At 42.1% G+C, this 17444-nt stretch overlaps 1 protein-coding gene across 4 annotated transcripts in view; it reads right to left on the reverse strand.

Annotated features, from left to right (window-relative positions):
- Nucleotides 1-17444, reverse strand: part of LOC138527959 (transcription initiation factor TFIID subunit 4-like) — a 3082360-nt gene that overhangs the window by 1427772 nt on the left and 1637144 nt on the right. For all 4 annotated transcript variants that reach the window (XM_069639368.1, XM_069639358.1, XM_069639375.1 and 1 more), the window contains one exon: nucleotides 897-1027. In XM_069639368.1, the coding sequence (XP_069495469.1) occupies nucleotides 897-1027 (131 nt within the window). The remainder of the gene's footprint in view (nucleotides 1-896; nucleotides 1028-17444) is intronic.

Genomic DNA, 17444 nt, shown 5'->3' on the forward strand with positions numbered 1-17444 from the left:
TCACCCAATTAATGTGTGCCTGACGCTGTTAAGGTTACGCAAACAACTCAATGAATGAATGCTCCACAGGAAGCAAACAGCAACCTGATCTAGGTTGTATCCTTTCAAAAATCTGAAAGCTCACATTACATTGGAATATGTTGGGCAATTTTGCTCTAACAACTTTCCGCCAACACTAAAAAGGGACATGATAAATGTTTTTTTCTAAGCGCTATCAGCAGCTGTGGGTAAAGTCCACGGCATTCCAATGTGTTTTTCTTCCGAATGTCTTTGGATATCCAAATCCCTTACAGTTAGAATAATCCTTGTACTGTAGCAAATACCTCAAATCTTTCATTTGACATTTTCATCAAATGTGCATACGTACAGACACCATTATTTTACGTTGCAAGGGTCAAAGACATGCATATTGATATATGGAGCCAGGACACTGTAGTTCCTGTTCGCAAACATGTTTTTCATTATCAATTAATAACTCAAACATATTTAGTGGATATTTTGGAAATCACTAGCAAATAATGTATTAAAATTAAATTATTGTCCTGAAACTTTCATTGCACACCCTCGCCTGTGGGTTGTGAACAGAAGTCAAGTGAGGACGGACAAGAGGGGGTTTGACTGGCACTACTGTGAATAATGGTAAATTACATATAAATAAAGATGCACTGCACAATACTGGTTCATGAATAATGAAAACCTTCCTTTCTTGTGGGTGAACATGTCATGGCAACTAAACAAAATATCAGCTGTTCCTAGACAGGTGTTTCCCATGTAAAACATGTATTCCAAGTACTGTCAAAGCAAAAGAATTAAGATACTTCTAATGTATGTGGAATGTTCAAATCCTCTTCACTTGAACCCTGAACAAACTATTGTTAGGCTGTAGCTGAACATACCTTGTAGGACTCCATTCGATGCCTTGTTATGATAGTGATTTTTTCAACAACTTCTCGCAATCGGTTTTGCGTTGCATGAGAGATAAAGGTGACCACCTCCGTCGGCACATCAGTCACACCAAATGTCTTAGCTAGAGTAGAAAATGAAAGCAATAAGTTAAACTGAGCACATATGTAGACTATCTTCTGCCACAACTTTATTGTTAACATCAGGAACATACATTAATCACAATGATTTTTCTTTCACTTATCACAATACTGCATCCTGGAAAAACTAAAAAGTACATGCCAATGGTTTATTAAATAATAATCTTATCCAAGTCATGAAGTTGTCGCCAGAGCCCATTTTCTTCACAACCTCCCAAAAAAGTCCATGAACCATTTTTACTGCCTTTTCAAAGTCAATTGCAAGAATGGTCAATGGTTTCAGAGTGAAACGTTCTCAATCAATGGCAATGAGTAATCTGTCTATTTCATTTTAGTGCCTTTTTTTATTTGACTTGATTTAACTATATCTAGTTTTTACAAGTTTTGCGCCTTGTTAAAAATACAAATTCTTCTTTTCCTTTTTTTTTTGTTTTGTTTCTCTGTCTATGTCTTTTCCACTTTGGAAGCACAGTCCATTAGTGAATAAATGACCTTCAATTTCGGATTCATTCCTGTTATAAGTTATTTCAAATATAGGTTAAGGCTTTGTGTACGCCATTCATTAAGTATGCCCACCAGTAGTCTTCTTCCAGACTACAGAAATAAGTGTAGAGATGGCCAAGATGTTGCTTCTGGTGGACGTTAGGCCTTTGCAGTTAAGGAGCAAGTGTTTTAGTGTTTCCACTGTTTGAGGCTCCTTGCAGTATCGGCACTTGTTAGACTTTGCTTTATACCGTATTGCTTGAATATCCTTTGTTTTTCAGATATTCAGCCTGGCTCTCACGAAGATCAAATGAAGTTTTTTGTTGGGGAATTTCAACAGATAGTTTACAGTCCTGTTCAGTTTCACAGCTGCTGGAGGCAAGCAAGTGAGATGTCAATTTGTCCTTCCCAGCCTTGTCCAATGTTTTGCACCAATCCAATTATTTCAGTTTTTTTGCAATTTTCATTGGATTTTCCTTGAGCTCTGTCTCTGAGCTATTTTTCCTCCAAGAGCAACAGGTTTTTACAGACCCATGATGCCAGCATCTTGTTGTTTCCCTTGTTAATTTCTGTCAGGATCATCTTGTACATTTTCTGAGTAGATACACAAACTTTCCTAAACAGCATTAGACCGTTAAGGGCAACGATGGCTTTTAATTAAGTTAGACTTAGTTCTCGCCTGATTGTTGCCATCGGAGTTGAAGATGGCAGATGCAATGTTTTCCTCCAAAATAGTCCTTCTATTTTGACCAAAATTCAGATGGTATGGCTGGCATTGCTTCAGCTCCGTAGACTAGTGCCATGACTACTTCCATTTTGTAGAAGTTGATTGATGCTTTAAGGGAAAATCGTCCGAATCTCCTGTCCCTTATCTGTGTTTGGCTGCTTAGGATTTTGTTTTTTTGGCAGATGGTTTCTTGCATGGGTTTTTCTTGCGGGCTGGTGCTGAATGTAACACCTAGATATCTAAAGTCTTGCACTCTCTCTAGTTTGTCTTTGACTAGGTGCCATGTTGGTGATCTTTTCCTTTTTAAGTTTGGTGCTTTTTCTAAAATCATCACTTTGGTTTTTGTTCGGTTTATCTCAAGACCGTTCAGTGTGAAGTAAACCAACAGGTTGTCAAGTTTCCTTTGCAACCCGACCGCCGTCTGGTCAATCAAGATAATATCATCTGTATAAAGAAGTCTGACGATCTTTTCCTCGCCCAAGGATGGAGGGAAGGTTCTAATACCACTTTGAGACCTTTGAAGGTCGCCGATATGGGCCTTGTAGAGAGCCGGGGTGAGGGGACAGCCTTGTTTGACCCCATCAGGAAAGAAGTCCCGTCTTGTTGAGTCTTACTTGCACAAGGGTGTCGGTATGGAGGGCTTTAATGGGGGCCAAGATGGACGATGGGCAACCCCATGTGGAAAGTTTGTTCCAAAGTTAGTCTCTATTCACCTTGTCAAAAGCCTGAGAGAGATCTATGAAGGCTAGCATGAGACGGGGCGAGCCTTCTAAGACTTTTGACTTTAAGATACTAAATATCAAGATGTTGGCAGAAGTTCCTACATTTCTGGTGAACCCAGTTTGGAAATCGTTGTGTCCTTTAGATGATAAACCCCATAAACTAAATGTTTTGATTAGGAATGCTCCAAAAAGCTTACCGATGCAATCCAGTAAAGCGATGGGACGATAGCTTGCCGGATTACCCTTGTCCCCCTTTTTATATATCGGAACAATGTTGGCTGTTTTCCATGACTTGGGTATCGTGTTGGTCTCTTCACATGTTTGAAAAATTTCTATGATCAAAGTCGCCAAGGCTTCAGGATTAGCTTTTAAATCCATATTAGACAACCCGTCCGGGTCAGGCGCTCTAGATGTTTTTAGCTTGTGGATTTTATTTGTAATGGATGACTTGTCTAGCTCTATGTCTCATTTTTCTTCAGTAATGACAGGTTCCCAATTGTTGGGTTGAGGCTTGTCGAAAAGATTTGAGAAGTATAGAGCCCACTTGTGTTCACTCACACTGTTGGATAGGGTGTCTTCAGTCGATATTTTGTCTGCTGAGATTAGGGAGCAGAAGGCTTTCACCTGCTTTCCACTTAATGTTCTCAGCATGTTTTCTGAGTCTTTCTGGTATAAATTGATCTTATATGATTTAGCCAGTGTTTGTAGTTCCGCGTTGCGACTTTGGCGACTTCTGCTGTATAAGCAGAGGGATGTTTCTTGGCATTCCGCGTGAGACGCCTCGCTTCCAGGCGTTTCTGTCTCAGGATGTGATTATTCGAGTGACAATGAGTCACGGTTTGGTTTGATCTTGACACCTTTCATTGGTAGGGAATGAGCAGAGGACAGTAATCTGTTGATGGTAATAAGTTAGTTGAGGCGGCTCGGTTTTTGTTTACCAAGTAAGTCGCTGTTATCTCCTCAGTAGCCTCATCAGTTAGCCTGAGTCTAGTGCCAGATAAATTAGTCACCACTCTTGCCTCCATTTTTTGGACCTTTAACGGAGATTCCAGGAGTCCCGTTTTCCATGTGGTTTTGAGGAGGTTGTGATCGCTGTGTCGAGTGCGGATTACTTCGAAAGAAGATATTCTCGCTAGTAAGTTTCTGGAAGTGTAGATGTGGTCAAGAAAGGCCTCTTTTCCTGCTAATTCCCATGTTGGAATTCTTAAGTCTTTCTTTGATGTCAACCAGTGAAGATTATGGAGATCCCAGGAATCCATGCCTACGCAACATTGCTTCCCTCTTGATGTTGATTCAGGGTTAAAGTAGACTTGATTTCTTTTACATTTTCTGTGGAGATCTGAATTCTGAGCGTCGGCATGGCCTAGTGATTCAATTATTGCATTAAAATCTCAGCAGACAATGATGTTATCTATTTCGCCATCTTCGTTAGAGTCTTCAAGCAAGGTGTCGATTTTAGTGACAAAGTGCTCAACTAAAAAATCCTTAGGGTTGCAGTAGAGGTTGATCACCAGGTATGTTTTCTGTTTGGTCTTATGACTTCTCAAGGTTTGTGGGTGCCAAGAAACTAAGGTAGCAAGGATGTGAGGATCACTTGTTAGTGTCTTTTCAAGATGGAGAGAAGATCCTGACCTAACAGCTGTCAAGAGGCCTGCTCTGGGTCTTCCAGATGGTCCTTTTAGAGCAGCCGAAAAAGCAAGTTCATAGCCGTCGAGTGATGGTTTATTTTGCATCCAAGTCTCTTGCGGACATAAGAGGTTGAAAGAACCTAAGTTTATGTCTGATCGTGACATCAGATGGGAGAAGCCCCTCGTGTTCCATGACCCCAGTGTTATAAAGTTAGTTTACCTCATCAAGGTACCTGATGTACAAACGGTGGACAAGACGCTTCGTTGCTAGGATTTGTTGCCGATGAAGGCTTCCATGAGCCAAGACCATCTTTTTTTTCTTCACTGATCCTCCCCATTTTTGTTGAAGATTTTTTGTTGGGACCTGTGTTCTTTGAGATGTCTTGATCGATGGTAATGAACCAGTTTTCTTGGGGGCCAGCTGGTTAGTGGCTTTTTTCCGGCATAAATCCACACTCAAGCAGTTGGATTAGACCGAGCATGACTGGTAATAACCGATTAGCGAATGTTTTGGTCATGCTTTTAGTCTCACTGTTAATAAGAATAAGCGAAATCCACCCATATGAGGAGCACTCAGTGCGATTTTTACCTTTTTTTTAGGTATGACAAAGATCGTCACCTGCGTACGTCCGGTGGTAGTTCATTTTCCTCCCTACATATCTGTGTTGCTTCAGTCTTCTTGGCGATGTGTTCTTTGAATGAAAACCCACAGTCAATAGTAAAGCTGAGAGATTTTGCACTTGGTGAGAGTTGAGGCATGATTCCACCGAGCTTCACGTTAGTCAGCTAATTCTGGAACTAGGCATATTAGGTGGGGTTTCCAAGGAGAATACATTTGGTCTATGTAGGGTTGAGCTTCAGCCAGATGATGTAATGGATCTTTAGATAAAGCTGTGTGTCATATGTATATTGGTGTATCTTGATGTGTGTGTTGTCGGGAAGTTGCCCCAAAGGTTCCATGTAGAGTTTGAAGATGAGAGGGTACAGGATGGAGCCTTGTGGGACACTGCAGCTGACTGGGCAGTGCAGGATCTGCTTGGGCCCATTTGCTGGAGCGGTATGAGGTGAACCACTGCAGGACTGTTCCAACAAAGAACATGTGTGGAGAGAATGTTGAGGAGGTCTCCGTGGTCAGGAGAAAGATTATCAGTAGAACGTCACTGATAATTTGGATGGTGGTGGTCTCTGTGCTGCAGATTGGTACCCTGCTAGGAGATTGTGCTGAATCAACCTTTCATGCAAACGGATGGCAATGATATTCTCAATCACTTTGCTGAGGAAGGGTAGATGCATGATGTGGCGATAGTTGGCCAGATCATCTGGGTCAAGTGTGAGCTTCTTCAGCAGCTGGAGGATTTTTCCGATTTTCAGGGAAGGCGCCTTGTGCGAGGGATGCAATGATGATGTTGAGAAGTTGTTGGAGGGTTTCACCTTGATGACCCTCACAATGGAGCAGGAGAGGATGTCCTCTTTGCAGTTGTCGAGTTTGAGGGCTGCAAGAGTGTTGGTCCGGACCCCTGGAGTAATTGTCCTGAATTATTGGTATCTTGATAAGCTATTCATTGGGTATCTGTTGTGTGTTTGGAGCTGTTGATGGTGTTGCATTTATCAGTGGATTATGGTATTGCAGGGTCTGGCAGTAGATGAATACAGTAGTTCATGGCTTGGAGGAGCGCTCTGCTCGTGTGGGATGGTTCAAAGATGGTTGCTAACTAGTACTTTGTTTTGGCTGTGGTGAGGAATGTTTTGTGAGCAGATATGAGGGTTGGAAGGGTAAGAAACAAGTTACTTAATTGCAACTGCTGTTCTCCAGCATGGGTCTGGCATGGATTCACATGCTCATGAATATTCCCTGTCGTCACGACTGGGACTCCTCAGTAAAAAGAAAGCAGTCTTGCTTTAAGAAAACTCAAAACTGCCTTTCTAGCAATAACCAATCACTGTAGACTGGGTAATACTGCACCAATCCAAAGATGAGCATCTCTGTAAGCCCCTCCCCTGGCGGCCACAACCAGATTCAAAGCATGCGAGGTGCCAGTATGAACTTATAAGAGCCATAGTTGGGAAGAAGGGAGGGTTGCATGTGAATCCATGCCAGTCCCATGCTGGAGAATAACGGTTACAAGTAAGTAACTTGTCCCTTCTCCAGCATGGGGTCTGGCATGGATTCACATGATCATTAATATGATTGCACAGCAGGACAAATACACAACTATGGGGGTGGCAAGGCTCAAGAGAAGCAATACACTTACCACTGGAACAGACTCACCTCAAACAAAAAGGTTGCACAGTACTGTCTGGCCGACTCTGGACTCCTCCCTGGAATCCCTGTCAACACAGTAGAATTTCGTGAAGGTGTGTGTCGACCTCCACGTAACAGCCCTGCAAATGTCCAGCGTGGGAACACCAGAGAGAAAAGTTGTTGTAGCAGCAATGTCTCTGATGGAGTGGGATCTCGCCCGACCTGGAAGGGATCTCTTGGCCAGATGGTGACAGTACATGTTGCAGCCAGAGAGCCAGCTGGATATGGAGGCTTTTGATAAAGCCTTCCCATGATTCACAGGACCACAATTAACAAAGAGTTGAGATGTCTTCCGAAAAGCCTTTGTGTGTGTTACATAGAACTTTAAGGCACGAGCAATGTCCAGTTTATGCAGCAACCTCTCAGTGGGCGAGGAAGGATTTGAAAAGAAGACTGGAAGCACCAAAGGTTTGTTAAGGAGGAATTCAGAAGGGACGTTTGGGATGAAGGATGGACGTGTCCTCAGCACCACCTTTGTAGCATGGAAGGATAGCTATGAGTGTTTTCAGGATAAGGCCTGGATCTCCCCGCCCGCCCCGCCTGACCGAGATGATGGCCACCAGGAAAGCTGTCTTCCATGGGAGAAACTTCAGAGAAGCTTGATGCAAAGGTTCAAAAGGAGGCCCCAAGAGCCTCGTAAGCACCAAGACGGGGGAGGAGATGGAAATGTTCTGAAGAGGCCATTTAGGAACTCCTTTACTAGTCTATGCGACCACAACAACGCTCTCTGTCGATCGTGTTTATTGGGAAAGGGCAGCCAAATGCACCTTGATGGATGTATGAGCCAGACCCGACTTAGCCAGCGATAGCAAGTATGGTAGAATTTGTGGAGCTGTAACCTGGAGAGGAACAATCCTTCGGGCTATACACCATATTGTGAATCGCTTCCATTTGTGGCTGTAACACTGGAGTGTAGAAGACGCCATAGCCTGTGCCAGGACCTTCCTGCAGTTCAGCAGGATGTCATAGTGTCCAAATTCTAGAGCTGCAGGAACCAAGTTGTGAGGTTCAGTGACATTGGGTTGTTATACAAGATGGATCCCCTTTCCTGGACAGGAGGTCCAGAAGAGGAGCCAACCTGACAGCCTTTCCTACAGGCAGCGCTACAACTTTTCTAAGTGAACTCAGCCCCACCTGCAACGCCCTGCAGGTCCCTGGTGTAACCAGCCCAGCTCATACCTTATCATCTTGCACCATCGCCTTAAGCATTGGCAGCCATTACAGACACGTGGTAAGTCACCAGACGGCATGTCTGTTGTCATGTTTAAACATAACGCACCTTTTCTGCGCATTGCAGGCCTCTTACCTGACCAGGTGCCCAGGGAAATATGCTCCTTGGCATCAACACAGTTTATTGGGTTGTGGTACGGTGCAGATATGACCTCATGAACCCCCAGTCTGTAGCCAACCCAACCTGCTTACATCTTTTCTCTAGACATCCAGGTATCGCAATGTCCATCACCATCTTTTAACCCCAGGTACACACCCTTATTTGTAATTATATATTTTTAATAAGAGTACTTTATCTGATGATTGAAGAGTTGTTAGACAATGAACATGTAAAACTGAAACACTGTTGTAATAATTATGTATTCATAGAGCCCACCCTGAAGAAGGACAGACTGTCCGAAATGCATTGACAAAAGGGCCTCTGTACAGCACTAATGAAAAATGAAAATTTAAAGAGAAGACTTCACCCATATCATTATGGGTCTATTTAATACATTTTTTGTACGACAGCATGAATGTTTACAATATGCAGTCATTTTTACTACACCCATTGGCGTCCTCAGGACTGGTGATAATTTAACCGGACACCTTTTCTTGGCTTCTGAGACTCTTAGCTATTTTGTTTTTATTTGCCTGCTCTTGCATGACAAATTCATACTGAACATACTGAGGGAAAGCGGAACAAGATCCCACCATCCGACACTGATGTTTTTGTTGAATTCCAAAAAAAGCCAGTGATTATGTTTGCCTTTGCCTGTTTTTTGACAAATGCCTGCTGGAGACACGTTAAAATTTGGGAGGGTGGAGGCAGGGCCTTTTAAAAAGTTTGTGATAGGATGTATTTGCAAAGTAACTATACATTTGTTTGCGTTAGGATTTTATTGCAAGGTTTGTACTTTTTAGGGTGCTATTTAGCTATTTTATGAGTCATTTATAAATGTGTTTATGGATGTATTTGATTTTATTAACAGTATCTGTTAGAATGGTTTAAACAATTTGTAACAATCAGAAAAAAGCTCTGTTAATGATGATGATGAACTGAGGACACATCATATACTATATTTTAAAACAGTTTTTTATAGTCTCGGGATGATAGCTCAGGGGCAACGTGCTCGCCTTGGAAGCAAGACGACACGGAGCTACACAGGTCGATCCCTGGGTCCGCGCTTAGAACCCTCTGTGTATTAAGTGTATTATAAATAACCTATCATGGTATCCAGTTATATTTTCAAATGCAATAATTTCGAAAGTCAAAATGTCTAAAATATTATTTTGGAAAATATTTACATTGAATAAATAATAAATCAAACTTTTTTGAAATAATTCAAAATATAAGGTAAGTAAATAGTAAATATTTTATTGAATTGTGATAGTGATATATTAAATATTTTATTAAATAGAAACAGTGGTAACGTAAAAAATATATATTATTAAAAAGTAACAGTAGTATATACAGTATATATAAGGTATGTGGTACATTAAATATTTTATTAAATTGTAACAGTGCGGAAATAAATATTTTATTAAATAATAACAGTATTGGTGAGTTGCAACTGAGTTTTAACTGCTATTTATTATCACCACTAGATGGTGCCATTGTATAACAAAACATATTTTAACGTAATATTATACGGTACACCCCGGTTCGGCGCTGCCCGATTCGCAGCGGCCAGTTCGACACGGACGGTTCGGCGACGGGATGTTTCAGCACTGGGATGTTTTGGCGCGCCACACACCAGTGCACATCGCCTGCTCTTTAGGGAAACGTTCAGTGCACTGCACTGAAAGTGCGAGTTTCAACTTCATCCCACACTATTTTAAAATGAAACTGTCCTAGAGCAGTTTCATTTTAAAATGGTGTGGGATGAAGTTGAAACTCGCACGTTCAGTGCACTGCAGTGAACGTTTCCCTAAACAGCAGGCGAGGTGCACTGGTGTGCGGCGCACAGAGCAGATTAGATCTGCCGGGCTCACGAGGGTGGGGGCTGTGCAGCTCGGAGCAGACTGCTCCGAGCAGCACAGCCCCCACCTTCGCGGGCCCGGCTGTCTAGTCTGCGTGGCTGTGGTGCCTGCTTGAAGAACTCTAAGGACATTTATGTGAGGGCAGTTCGGCGCGAGCTGCCGCGCCGAACCGGCTACTGCGCCGAACCGGCCGCGACAAATCGTCCCACGCTGAACCGGCCGCGCCGAAATGTCCTGCTCCAAATATTATAAGCTCTTAAATTCTGTACGTAACTGTACGTATGCGTTACGTCTAAGTAAGCGCCATTTTTGAAGTCCATTAGTTCTGCTTTATCGTTCCGGTCGGGTGTACTCGTTGCTGTTTCCTGGATTTTTTGTTTTTGGAGAATTTTTGTTGAACAGACGGATTGTTTTTTCCTATGGACTTTTTTTTATCGTCGGATTCATGGAACAGACTATGTTTTTTTTTTACTTGGATTTTTTGGCTTTTCAACATCTGGATTTTACTTTTCGAGCATGGATTGGATTATGGATTGTGATTTATTTTCTGGCTGGATTTCACTTTTCGATCATGGATTGGATTATGGATTATGTTTTTCTTTGGCTGGATCGCACCATTGATTTTTAATAGGACGCTCAGTGGATTATGTTTACTTTTGTTTGGGACTGATTGGCACTGTTGGGTATGTTGGATTTTCCATGGAGGATTGAGAATTTTCCAAACTGTGAGTATGTTAACATTTTAAATTGTAATCGTACTTTATGTGCTTTTTGTAAATTATAATGTTTAATATATGCCTAATCTTCGCGGAGGATGTGAGGGTTCCGTGGATGGTTAGGGGGGTTCCCTCCCCCAAAAAAATGTTAAATTTTGTTGCACAAGTAACATTGATATTTTGGCATTGCGTTATCGAATTTTTTTCGAACATTTTTTTTTAGAACAAATGACCATGGCCATTGTAAGTATGTCACTTCGACATATTTACATTTGACATATTTTTTTCGACATTTTTGGTTTTTGGTAATATTTTTTCGATAATATCACTATAAACCACCTATCATATCATATATCATATTACACGCATTTTGATAAGGGGATCATCTTTTAGCCAATGAAATGAAACACCATTGTTCCCGTAACAATATTATCATTTTGCAAGATGACTAGTGTGTCTTGCATCACTCAGAGAAAGCTAAATGGAAAACCAGCCGAGGCAAATGTAACCTCTTATTCGCCAGAAAATGTGTCCAGACTTCAACAACCTCTAACTGCTAAAAAAGTGACCCAGGTGATTAAACAGATACTAACCTACAAGAACATTGGTGGTTTCTTAGAATTATTTTATAAAAAGGTGGTCTTATATTTTGCTCTCCAGGCTGGTATCCCTCTTGCAGCGGTTCTTATCCTTGGCAGAAGTTACTCCCCTCCACGGGCAAATCACTTTTATGTCAAATAGCTAAACCAGATAAGGACCCATCTCTTAGTTCATCTTAGCGGGCAATTGTAGTACACAACTATGATGCACACTTCGACTGAAAGCTGTATGTCAATAGATGGCCAACATTTTACCAAAGCTGGTCGAGGCATACCAGTGGAGTTCATTATGGGCGGACGTTCTCAAGATAATATAATGGATTTGTTTGAGATAATTGATTATGTTAGTAGCTCAAATCTTTCCTGCATACTTTTTTTGGTCGATGGCAAAAAGATGTTTCAACATTTAAATTACCCAAATTCTAAACAATAACCCATAACGCGCTCATAATTTACACATCACCATTAGTTTATCCTTTTTCTACAAATTAGTTGCTCCACTCTTAACAACCAGTTGCTATTTTTTGATTATCTGTTTCCTTATACAAGGACAAAATCCAATTCCTTAGTTACAATTCTCTTGTGTAATATACTCTTAGTAATGACATTCTCTGTACCATACTACAACACATATTTCACTTCATAGGGCCCCATCTATATATATTGACTGATTGTGAGCTTCTTCAGGACTTACTGTGGTTGGTCCATAATTCACCAAAAGCACTTTTGGTATGTTTTATTTTTCCTTTTATAATTAGTATGACATGTTAGCTTCAAATTCTATTCCCAACATGATTTCTTCTTTTGTTTACTGTTTGCATGCATTGAATAATTTTATATTTTAGTTAGTGATTATTCTAAAACATGGCATGATAACCATGTGTTTGCCGTTCTTTCATTATTTTCATAGAAACACAAACTAATGGTGTTGTGTAAATTATAAGCACATTCTCGGTTATTGTTTAAAATGTATGTATTGTAAAATTGACACATACAGGTACAGTGTCAAAACAAACCATGTGCAGCTTGTGGTGTCCAGTCAGAGAAATATAAATACATCATTGTAAAACAAGGTATTAAACATTAGTGGCGTAACACGTATCATAACAGGTACCTGAACACAAAAACAAGAAGATTTAAATTTGCTATATATCTGAGGGAAGGGAGGGCCTTCAAAAATGTGGCTTTGATCAAAACTTCCAAAACTTGTCCTAGATCTCTACATTCAACTGACCAAACAATAGGGGCAGATGAGGCTCTACCTCACTGCATTCATGTTCCCACAGGTACCCTTCAAGACTGTCCCTGTCACCATTGGTATTTGGCTTTGGAAATTAAGTCCTGTGCCCAGAACCTTTGTCAAAATTAGAAAATACATGGTTTAAATATAGGTCTGGTTTGCTGGCTCTATTTGCTGACGATATTCATTTAACAATGCAAAATTCCTTTACCGCTGTTCACCTTATCAGAAAGGAACTCTCACCCTTTTATACTGTCTCAGAATTTAAGATTAACCATTCAAAATCCAAGCTCCTAACTCTCTTGCAGCCACAATGTACGGTCCAAACTCATCAATCATCGTGGACAGTCTAATGGGAACTTCTGAAACTTAAATATTTAAGCATTTTCCTCCCTAAAACGTAATCACTTTTCCAATTAAATTTTTAATGGGCACTTTTTCCCTTTTCCCATTATCTAGAGAAAGGGAGTGATATTGCAATCTCTTGGATTTGTAGAATCCATGTAGTAAAGATGAGCTTGCTTCTTTGAATTTTATACATATTCCAATCTTTGCCTATTTTCATGCCAGGCAAAACAATTAAATAGATAAAGCATGACATTTTAAAATGTAGCTGGAAAAATAAGACCATTCCAATATGAACGGATGACTGTAAGTCCCTAATTTGAAAAGAAACTCAATTGCAGCAAACTTAACATCAGCATTTTGCTGTGGCTTTCTGTCGAACTGTGGTGTCTCCCCACGCCACTGAAAGATTTACTTTGGTTACCTGCAAAAGGCTCAGCAATTACCAGAACGTACTATTCAGTCAACTCGTGAAACACTTTTGGGACCATGTTCTAAGAAAATACTGAGTATCCCTCTTTTCCTTCTCTGCTTTCCACCAGTATGGAATGGTGAGGTCTTTGCTTTTGGTTACAACCATCGCAAAAATAAATAGTGTTAGCAGTGATAGAATCAATTGTAATATCAGTGCCGATATTTAGAGTTTGAGGGGTGTAAATGTAAATATGCATTTAATCTAGTAGAAACAGATACAGATAGCTACATTCAGCTTCCACTACTTATGTGTTTTAGAAATTCCTTTCAAGAGAAGAATCTCATTACTTTACACCATCCTCAATCTTGCGAATTGAACCCCCCTCTCATTCCACATGAAATGTTGGAAGAATGGTCTGGGTACTGAAATAGCAGACTCTTCTGGGTTTGATATGTGCTCTAGGGCAGCCAAGTCCCCAGCATGTACACAGATAAAGTAGAATACTTAAAAACTGCATTTTAGATGGTATCTCACACTTGACCACCTTAATAGGATCTTTCACATGACTCTTCCCTTTAGTTGGGACCATTAATCAGCGTGTGAAACCTTAATGCATATCTGGTCGGAGTGTTGGATGCACTGGCCTTATCGGAGCAAGACGCTCTCCCACATTAAATGTATTACTGGTGTAGCTCTCCCAATGGTTCCCTAGGTAATTTTGCTTTGAGATATAGAATCTACAAAAATTTACAAATTGGTTAGCTGCCACCACAAATGAATTACCAACTTATTGGTAGTAGCCAGACTTATAATCACACACTAATGGAAGCTTTCTCACTCCACAAACAGTGGTACAGACTTCATGATTGAGATGCATACCATTTCAAATGTCCTCCGTAATAAAAAGGCCAAACATCTCAGGTTTTGTACTCCCTTTTTGTCTTTAGTAGCATCCAGTTCTATCCCACAGTGCACCGTAGGATGAGAACCATGCAATCATCCTCATTTTACCAACAGAGGGGATATCCTGTTTTTCCATTTAACTTTTTATTGGCATTTAGATCAAACAAAACGCAGAATGACACATTGTGAGAAGTTCCAAAGCCCCCCCCCTCCATGCCCTCACCCCCCTGATCCTGTTCCAGCCGGTTTCTTACTCAGCTGAGGACATTGAGCCTTAGTGTCCACCTTTTTAGAAGGCCTTCGCCCCCCCCCCCAACTGAAGTGTCCTGGGGACCCCGTGTTTAGTCCTTACGTATCTGGCATAGGGTTTGCAGTGTACTGGCTTCTCATTTCAGGCCCAATATCTGCACCCTCTTTGGGCACCACACTCTCGGTGTCCTGCATGAGGAATTTCATCACTCGGTCCCAATCCATCCGGAATTTCTGGTGTTCGCCCACCAGCGAATAGGAGACTCATTCCATAGTCACAAAGTCCCAGACGTTGCCTATCAATTCGTGGTCCGTGGGTACAGCCTTGGACTTCCACTTCTGAGCTATTAACAGGGCCCGGCCAATACCGAGGTCACGTACACTTTCCCCTGTGCCCTTGTAAGTAGCATCTCCAGCTCTCCCCCAGCCCGAAGATAAACAGGCCCCTGCTCGTCCCCCGAGTTACTCCCAGTATTACTGCAAGAGCGCCCTGTACTGTATCCCAGAACCGTTTGATCTTCGGGCATTCCCACCCCAGCTCCAGGCCCCTCCAGCTCCCTTCTGCATGCATTCCCTCCAACATAGCTTCGAATTAGAACGAGAGGATGCTGCCATCCTAACCGGGGAGATATGACACTGGTACATCATTTTCAACCAGATTTCCTCTATTTGTAGCGACTTTGCCAGTTTTGGAATGTTGACCCAACACCCCCTCCATTGGGCTAGTTCTATAGCTTGTTTCCCATCCCTTTCCCAGTTAGCCATGAACTGTCTCGTTCCTACCTCCTCCCCATCTCTGATGAGCCCATAAAGTGCCCCACCAGGTGGCTGTCCCCAGCGTTGGATGCAACATATTTCTTGAAGGAAGTTAACTCCCTGGTCGCTGCCTCCCTCACTGCTGGGTGTAGTAACCAGTGGCGCAACAGAGAATATTGATACCTATCCACTCCTCCTCCCACCCCAAAGTCCCCTTTACATTGGGAAAAGGTTTTGATCTCCCTCGAACATGTTGTGAATTTTAACACAGCCCCCCTATAGTCATTTGCGTTAGCCGTGACCTGGAAGTCCTGGGGTAAATTGTGGGTTTCCGAAAATCAGAGTGAGTGGCGAGGGAAAGGATATTAGGTTAGAGTTTTTAACCAACGTGTCCCAAGTGTTAGCCACCAGGGTCTCGATTTCGCTACAATACATGTTGATGGGTCTATCCTCCCTTGGTAACCAAAGTACGATTCACAGACTTTCCACTATCACGCTCTGTCCATATCTCACTATTTCTTTCCTCTATCGTCCCTGAAACAATCCCCAATTACTTTGATCTGTGCTGCATGGTAATAGGCCTTGAGATCTGGTTCTCCCATTCCTCCCTTCTGCCTCAGGAGCCTCATAATTGTGCCAGTGATTCTTGGCTTTTTGTCAGCCTAAATTAAATTAATGGTGATTCGCCATATGGCTTTGAAGTGTGACATAGGGATTCTAACGGCAAGGGCCATGAAGGTGTGTAACAGTTTTGGCAATATGGACATTTTCAAAACATTGATTCTACTGATCCATGAAATCAACAGTGGGTCCCAGGAAGTTAGTGAGCTGTTAATGGCAGACAATAGGAGGGGATAGCTGGCTGCAAAGAGTTGGTCTATTCTTCTGGTGACTCACACTTCCAGATATTTGATGCTATTAGATGCCCAGGTGTACGGGAATGCCCCCCTCAGGGCTTTTTCTCTGTCCTGTGAGATTGAGGGCTTCAGGATCTCCGATGTACTCCTGTTTATTTTTAGGCCCGCAACCTCTCAGAAGAGGACTAATGTCTCCTATATGGCTCTAAGAGTCTTCTCTGGGTTTGTTACCGATAGCAACATGTCATCTGCGAATGCAGCGACTTTGTGTTCCACCCTGCTGAACGCAATACCTTCTATGTCCTTATTGTCTCATATTTTGTTTAACAGCGTTTCTAGGTGGAGTGCATAGAGTAGCTGGGACAGGGGGCAGCCCTGTTTAGTTCCCCTAGGCACCTTAATTGGAGCCGACAGTTCCCCGTTGACTAAGAGGTGCAAGGAGGGATTACAGTAGTCAGCGTAGATATTTGCCAGAAAGGACTTCCCGAAACCCATTTTTCCCATAGTGTGTAGTAGAAATCGCCTCTCCACGCTATCAAATGCTTTCTCTGAGTCCAGCGCGATTAACAGAGCGGGGTGTGGGACTTACTAACTTTTTCGATTAGGTGGGCTATTCTACGGGTGTTGTCATGAATCTGTCTGCCTTTGATGAACCCTGACTGATCAGGGTCCACCAGCTGCGTTAGTAGGTGCTCCATATGATTTGTCAAAATCTTTGTGTAGATTTTAGCATCAGTGTTAATCAGAGCTATAGGTCTGTAAGATCCGCACAAGGTACAGTCTTTTCCTGATTTGGGTAAGAGGACCACTTTCGCCTCTTCCATAGTGGGAGCTATCCCTTCCCTGTCTCCAAAGTGGTTAAATAGGTCAATTAAGCAGGAAGCTAGTTGGTCTTTGAGGATTTTATAGAAATCTGTTGTGAAACTGTTGGGGCCTGGGACCTTGTCAAATGTGATGGGATACCCTAGTTCAGCCCTTTCCTGGGGGGGTCATCCTGGGTAGTTTACAGCCCTTCAGATAGTCCATTTGAGCCTTAGCGGGTGGGGGGGGGGGTCGTCAGACTTGTTTAGGGCAGAGAAGAATGCTGCAAATTCCCTTGTAATTTCTGATGTGTCAGAAAATTCACTGCCTCCCGCCTTCTTTAATTTTAGAATAGTCCTCTCCCTTTCCTCCTTTTTTTAACATTGTAGCCATTAGCTTGTCAGATTTGTTCGCCTTCACAAAGTAACTTTGTCGGAGGTGAGCAAGTGAACATTCTGCACGCCTG

Source organism: Ambystoma mexicanum, chromosome 1q, assembly GCF_040938575.1.
Source record: "Ambystoma mexicanum isolate Mex_15411 chromosome 1q, UKY_AmexF1_1, whole genome shotgun sequence".
Lineage (NCBI taxonomy): Eukaryota > Metazoa > Chordata > Amphibia > Caudata > Ambystomatidae > Ambystoma > Ambystoma mexicanum.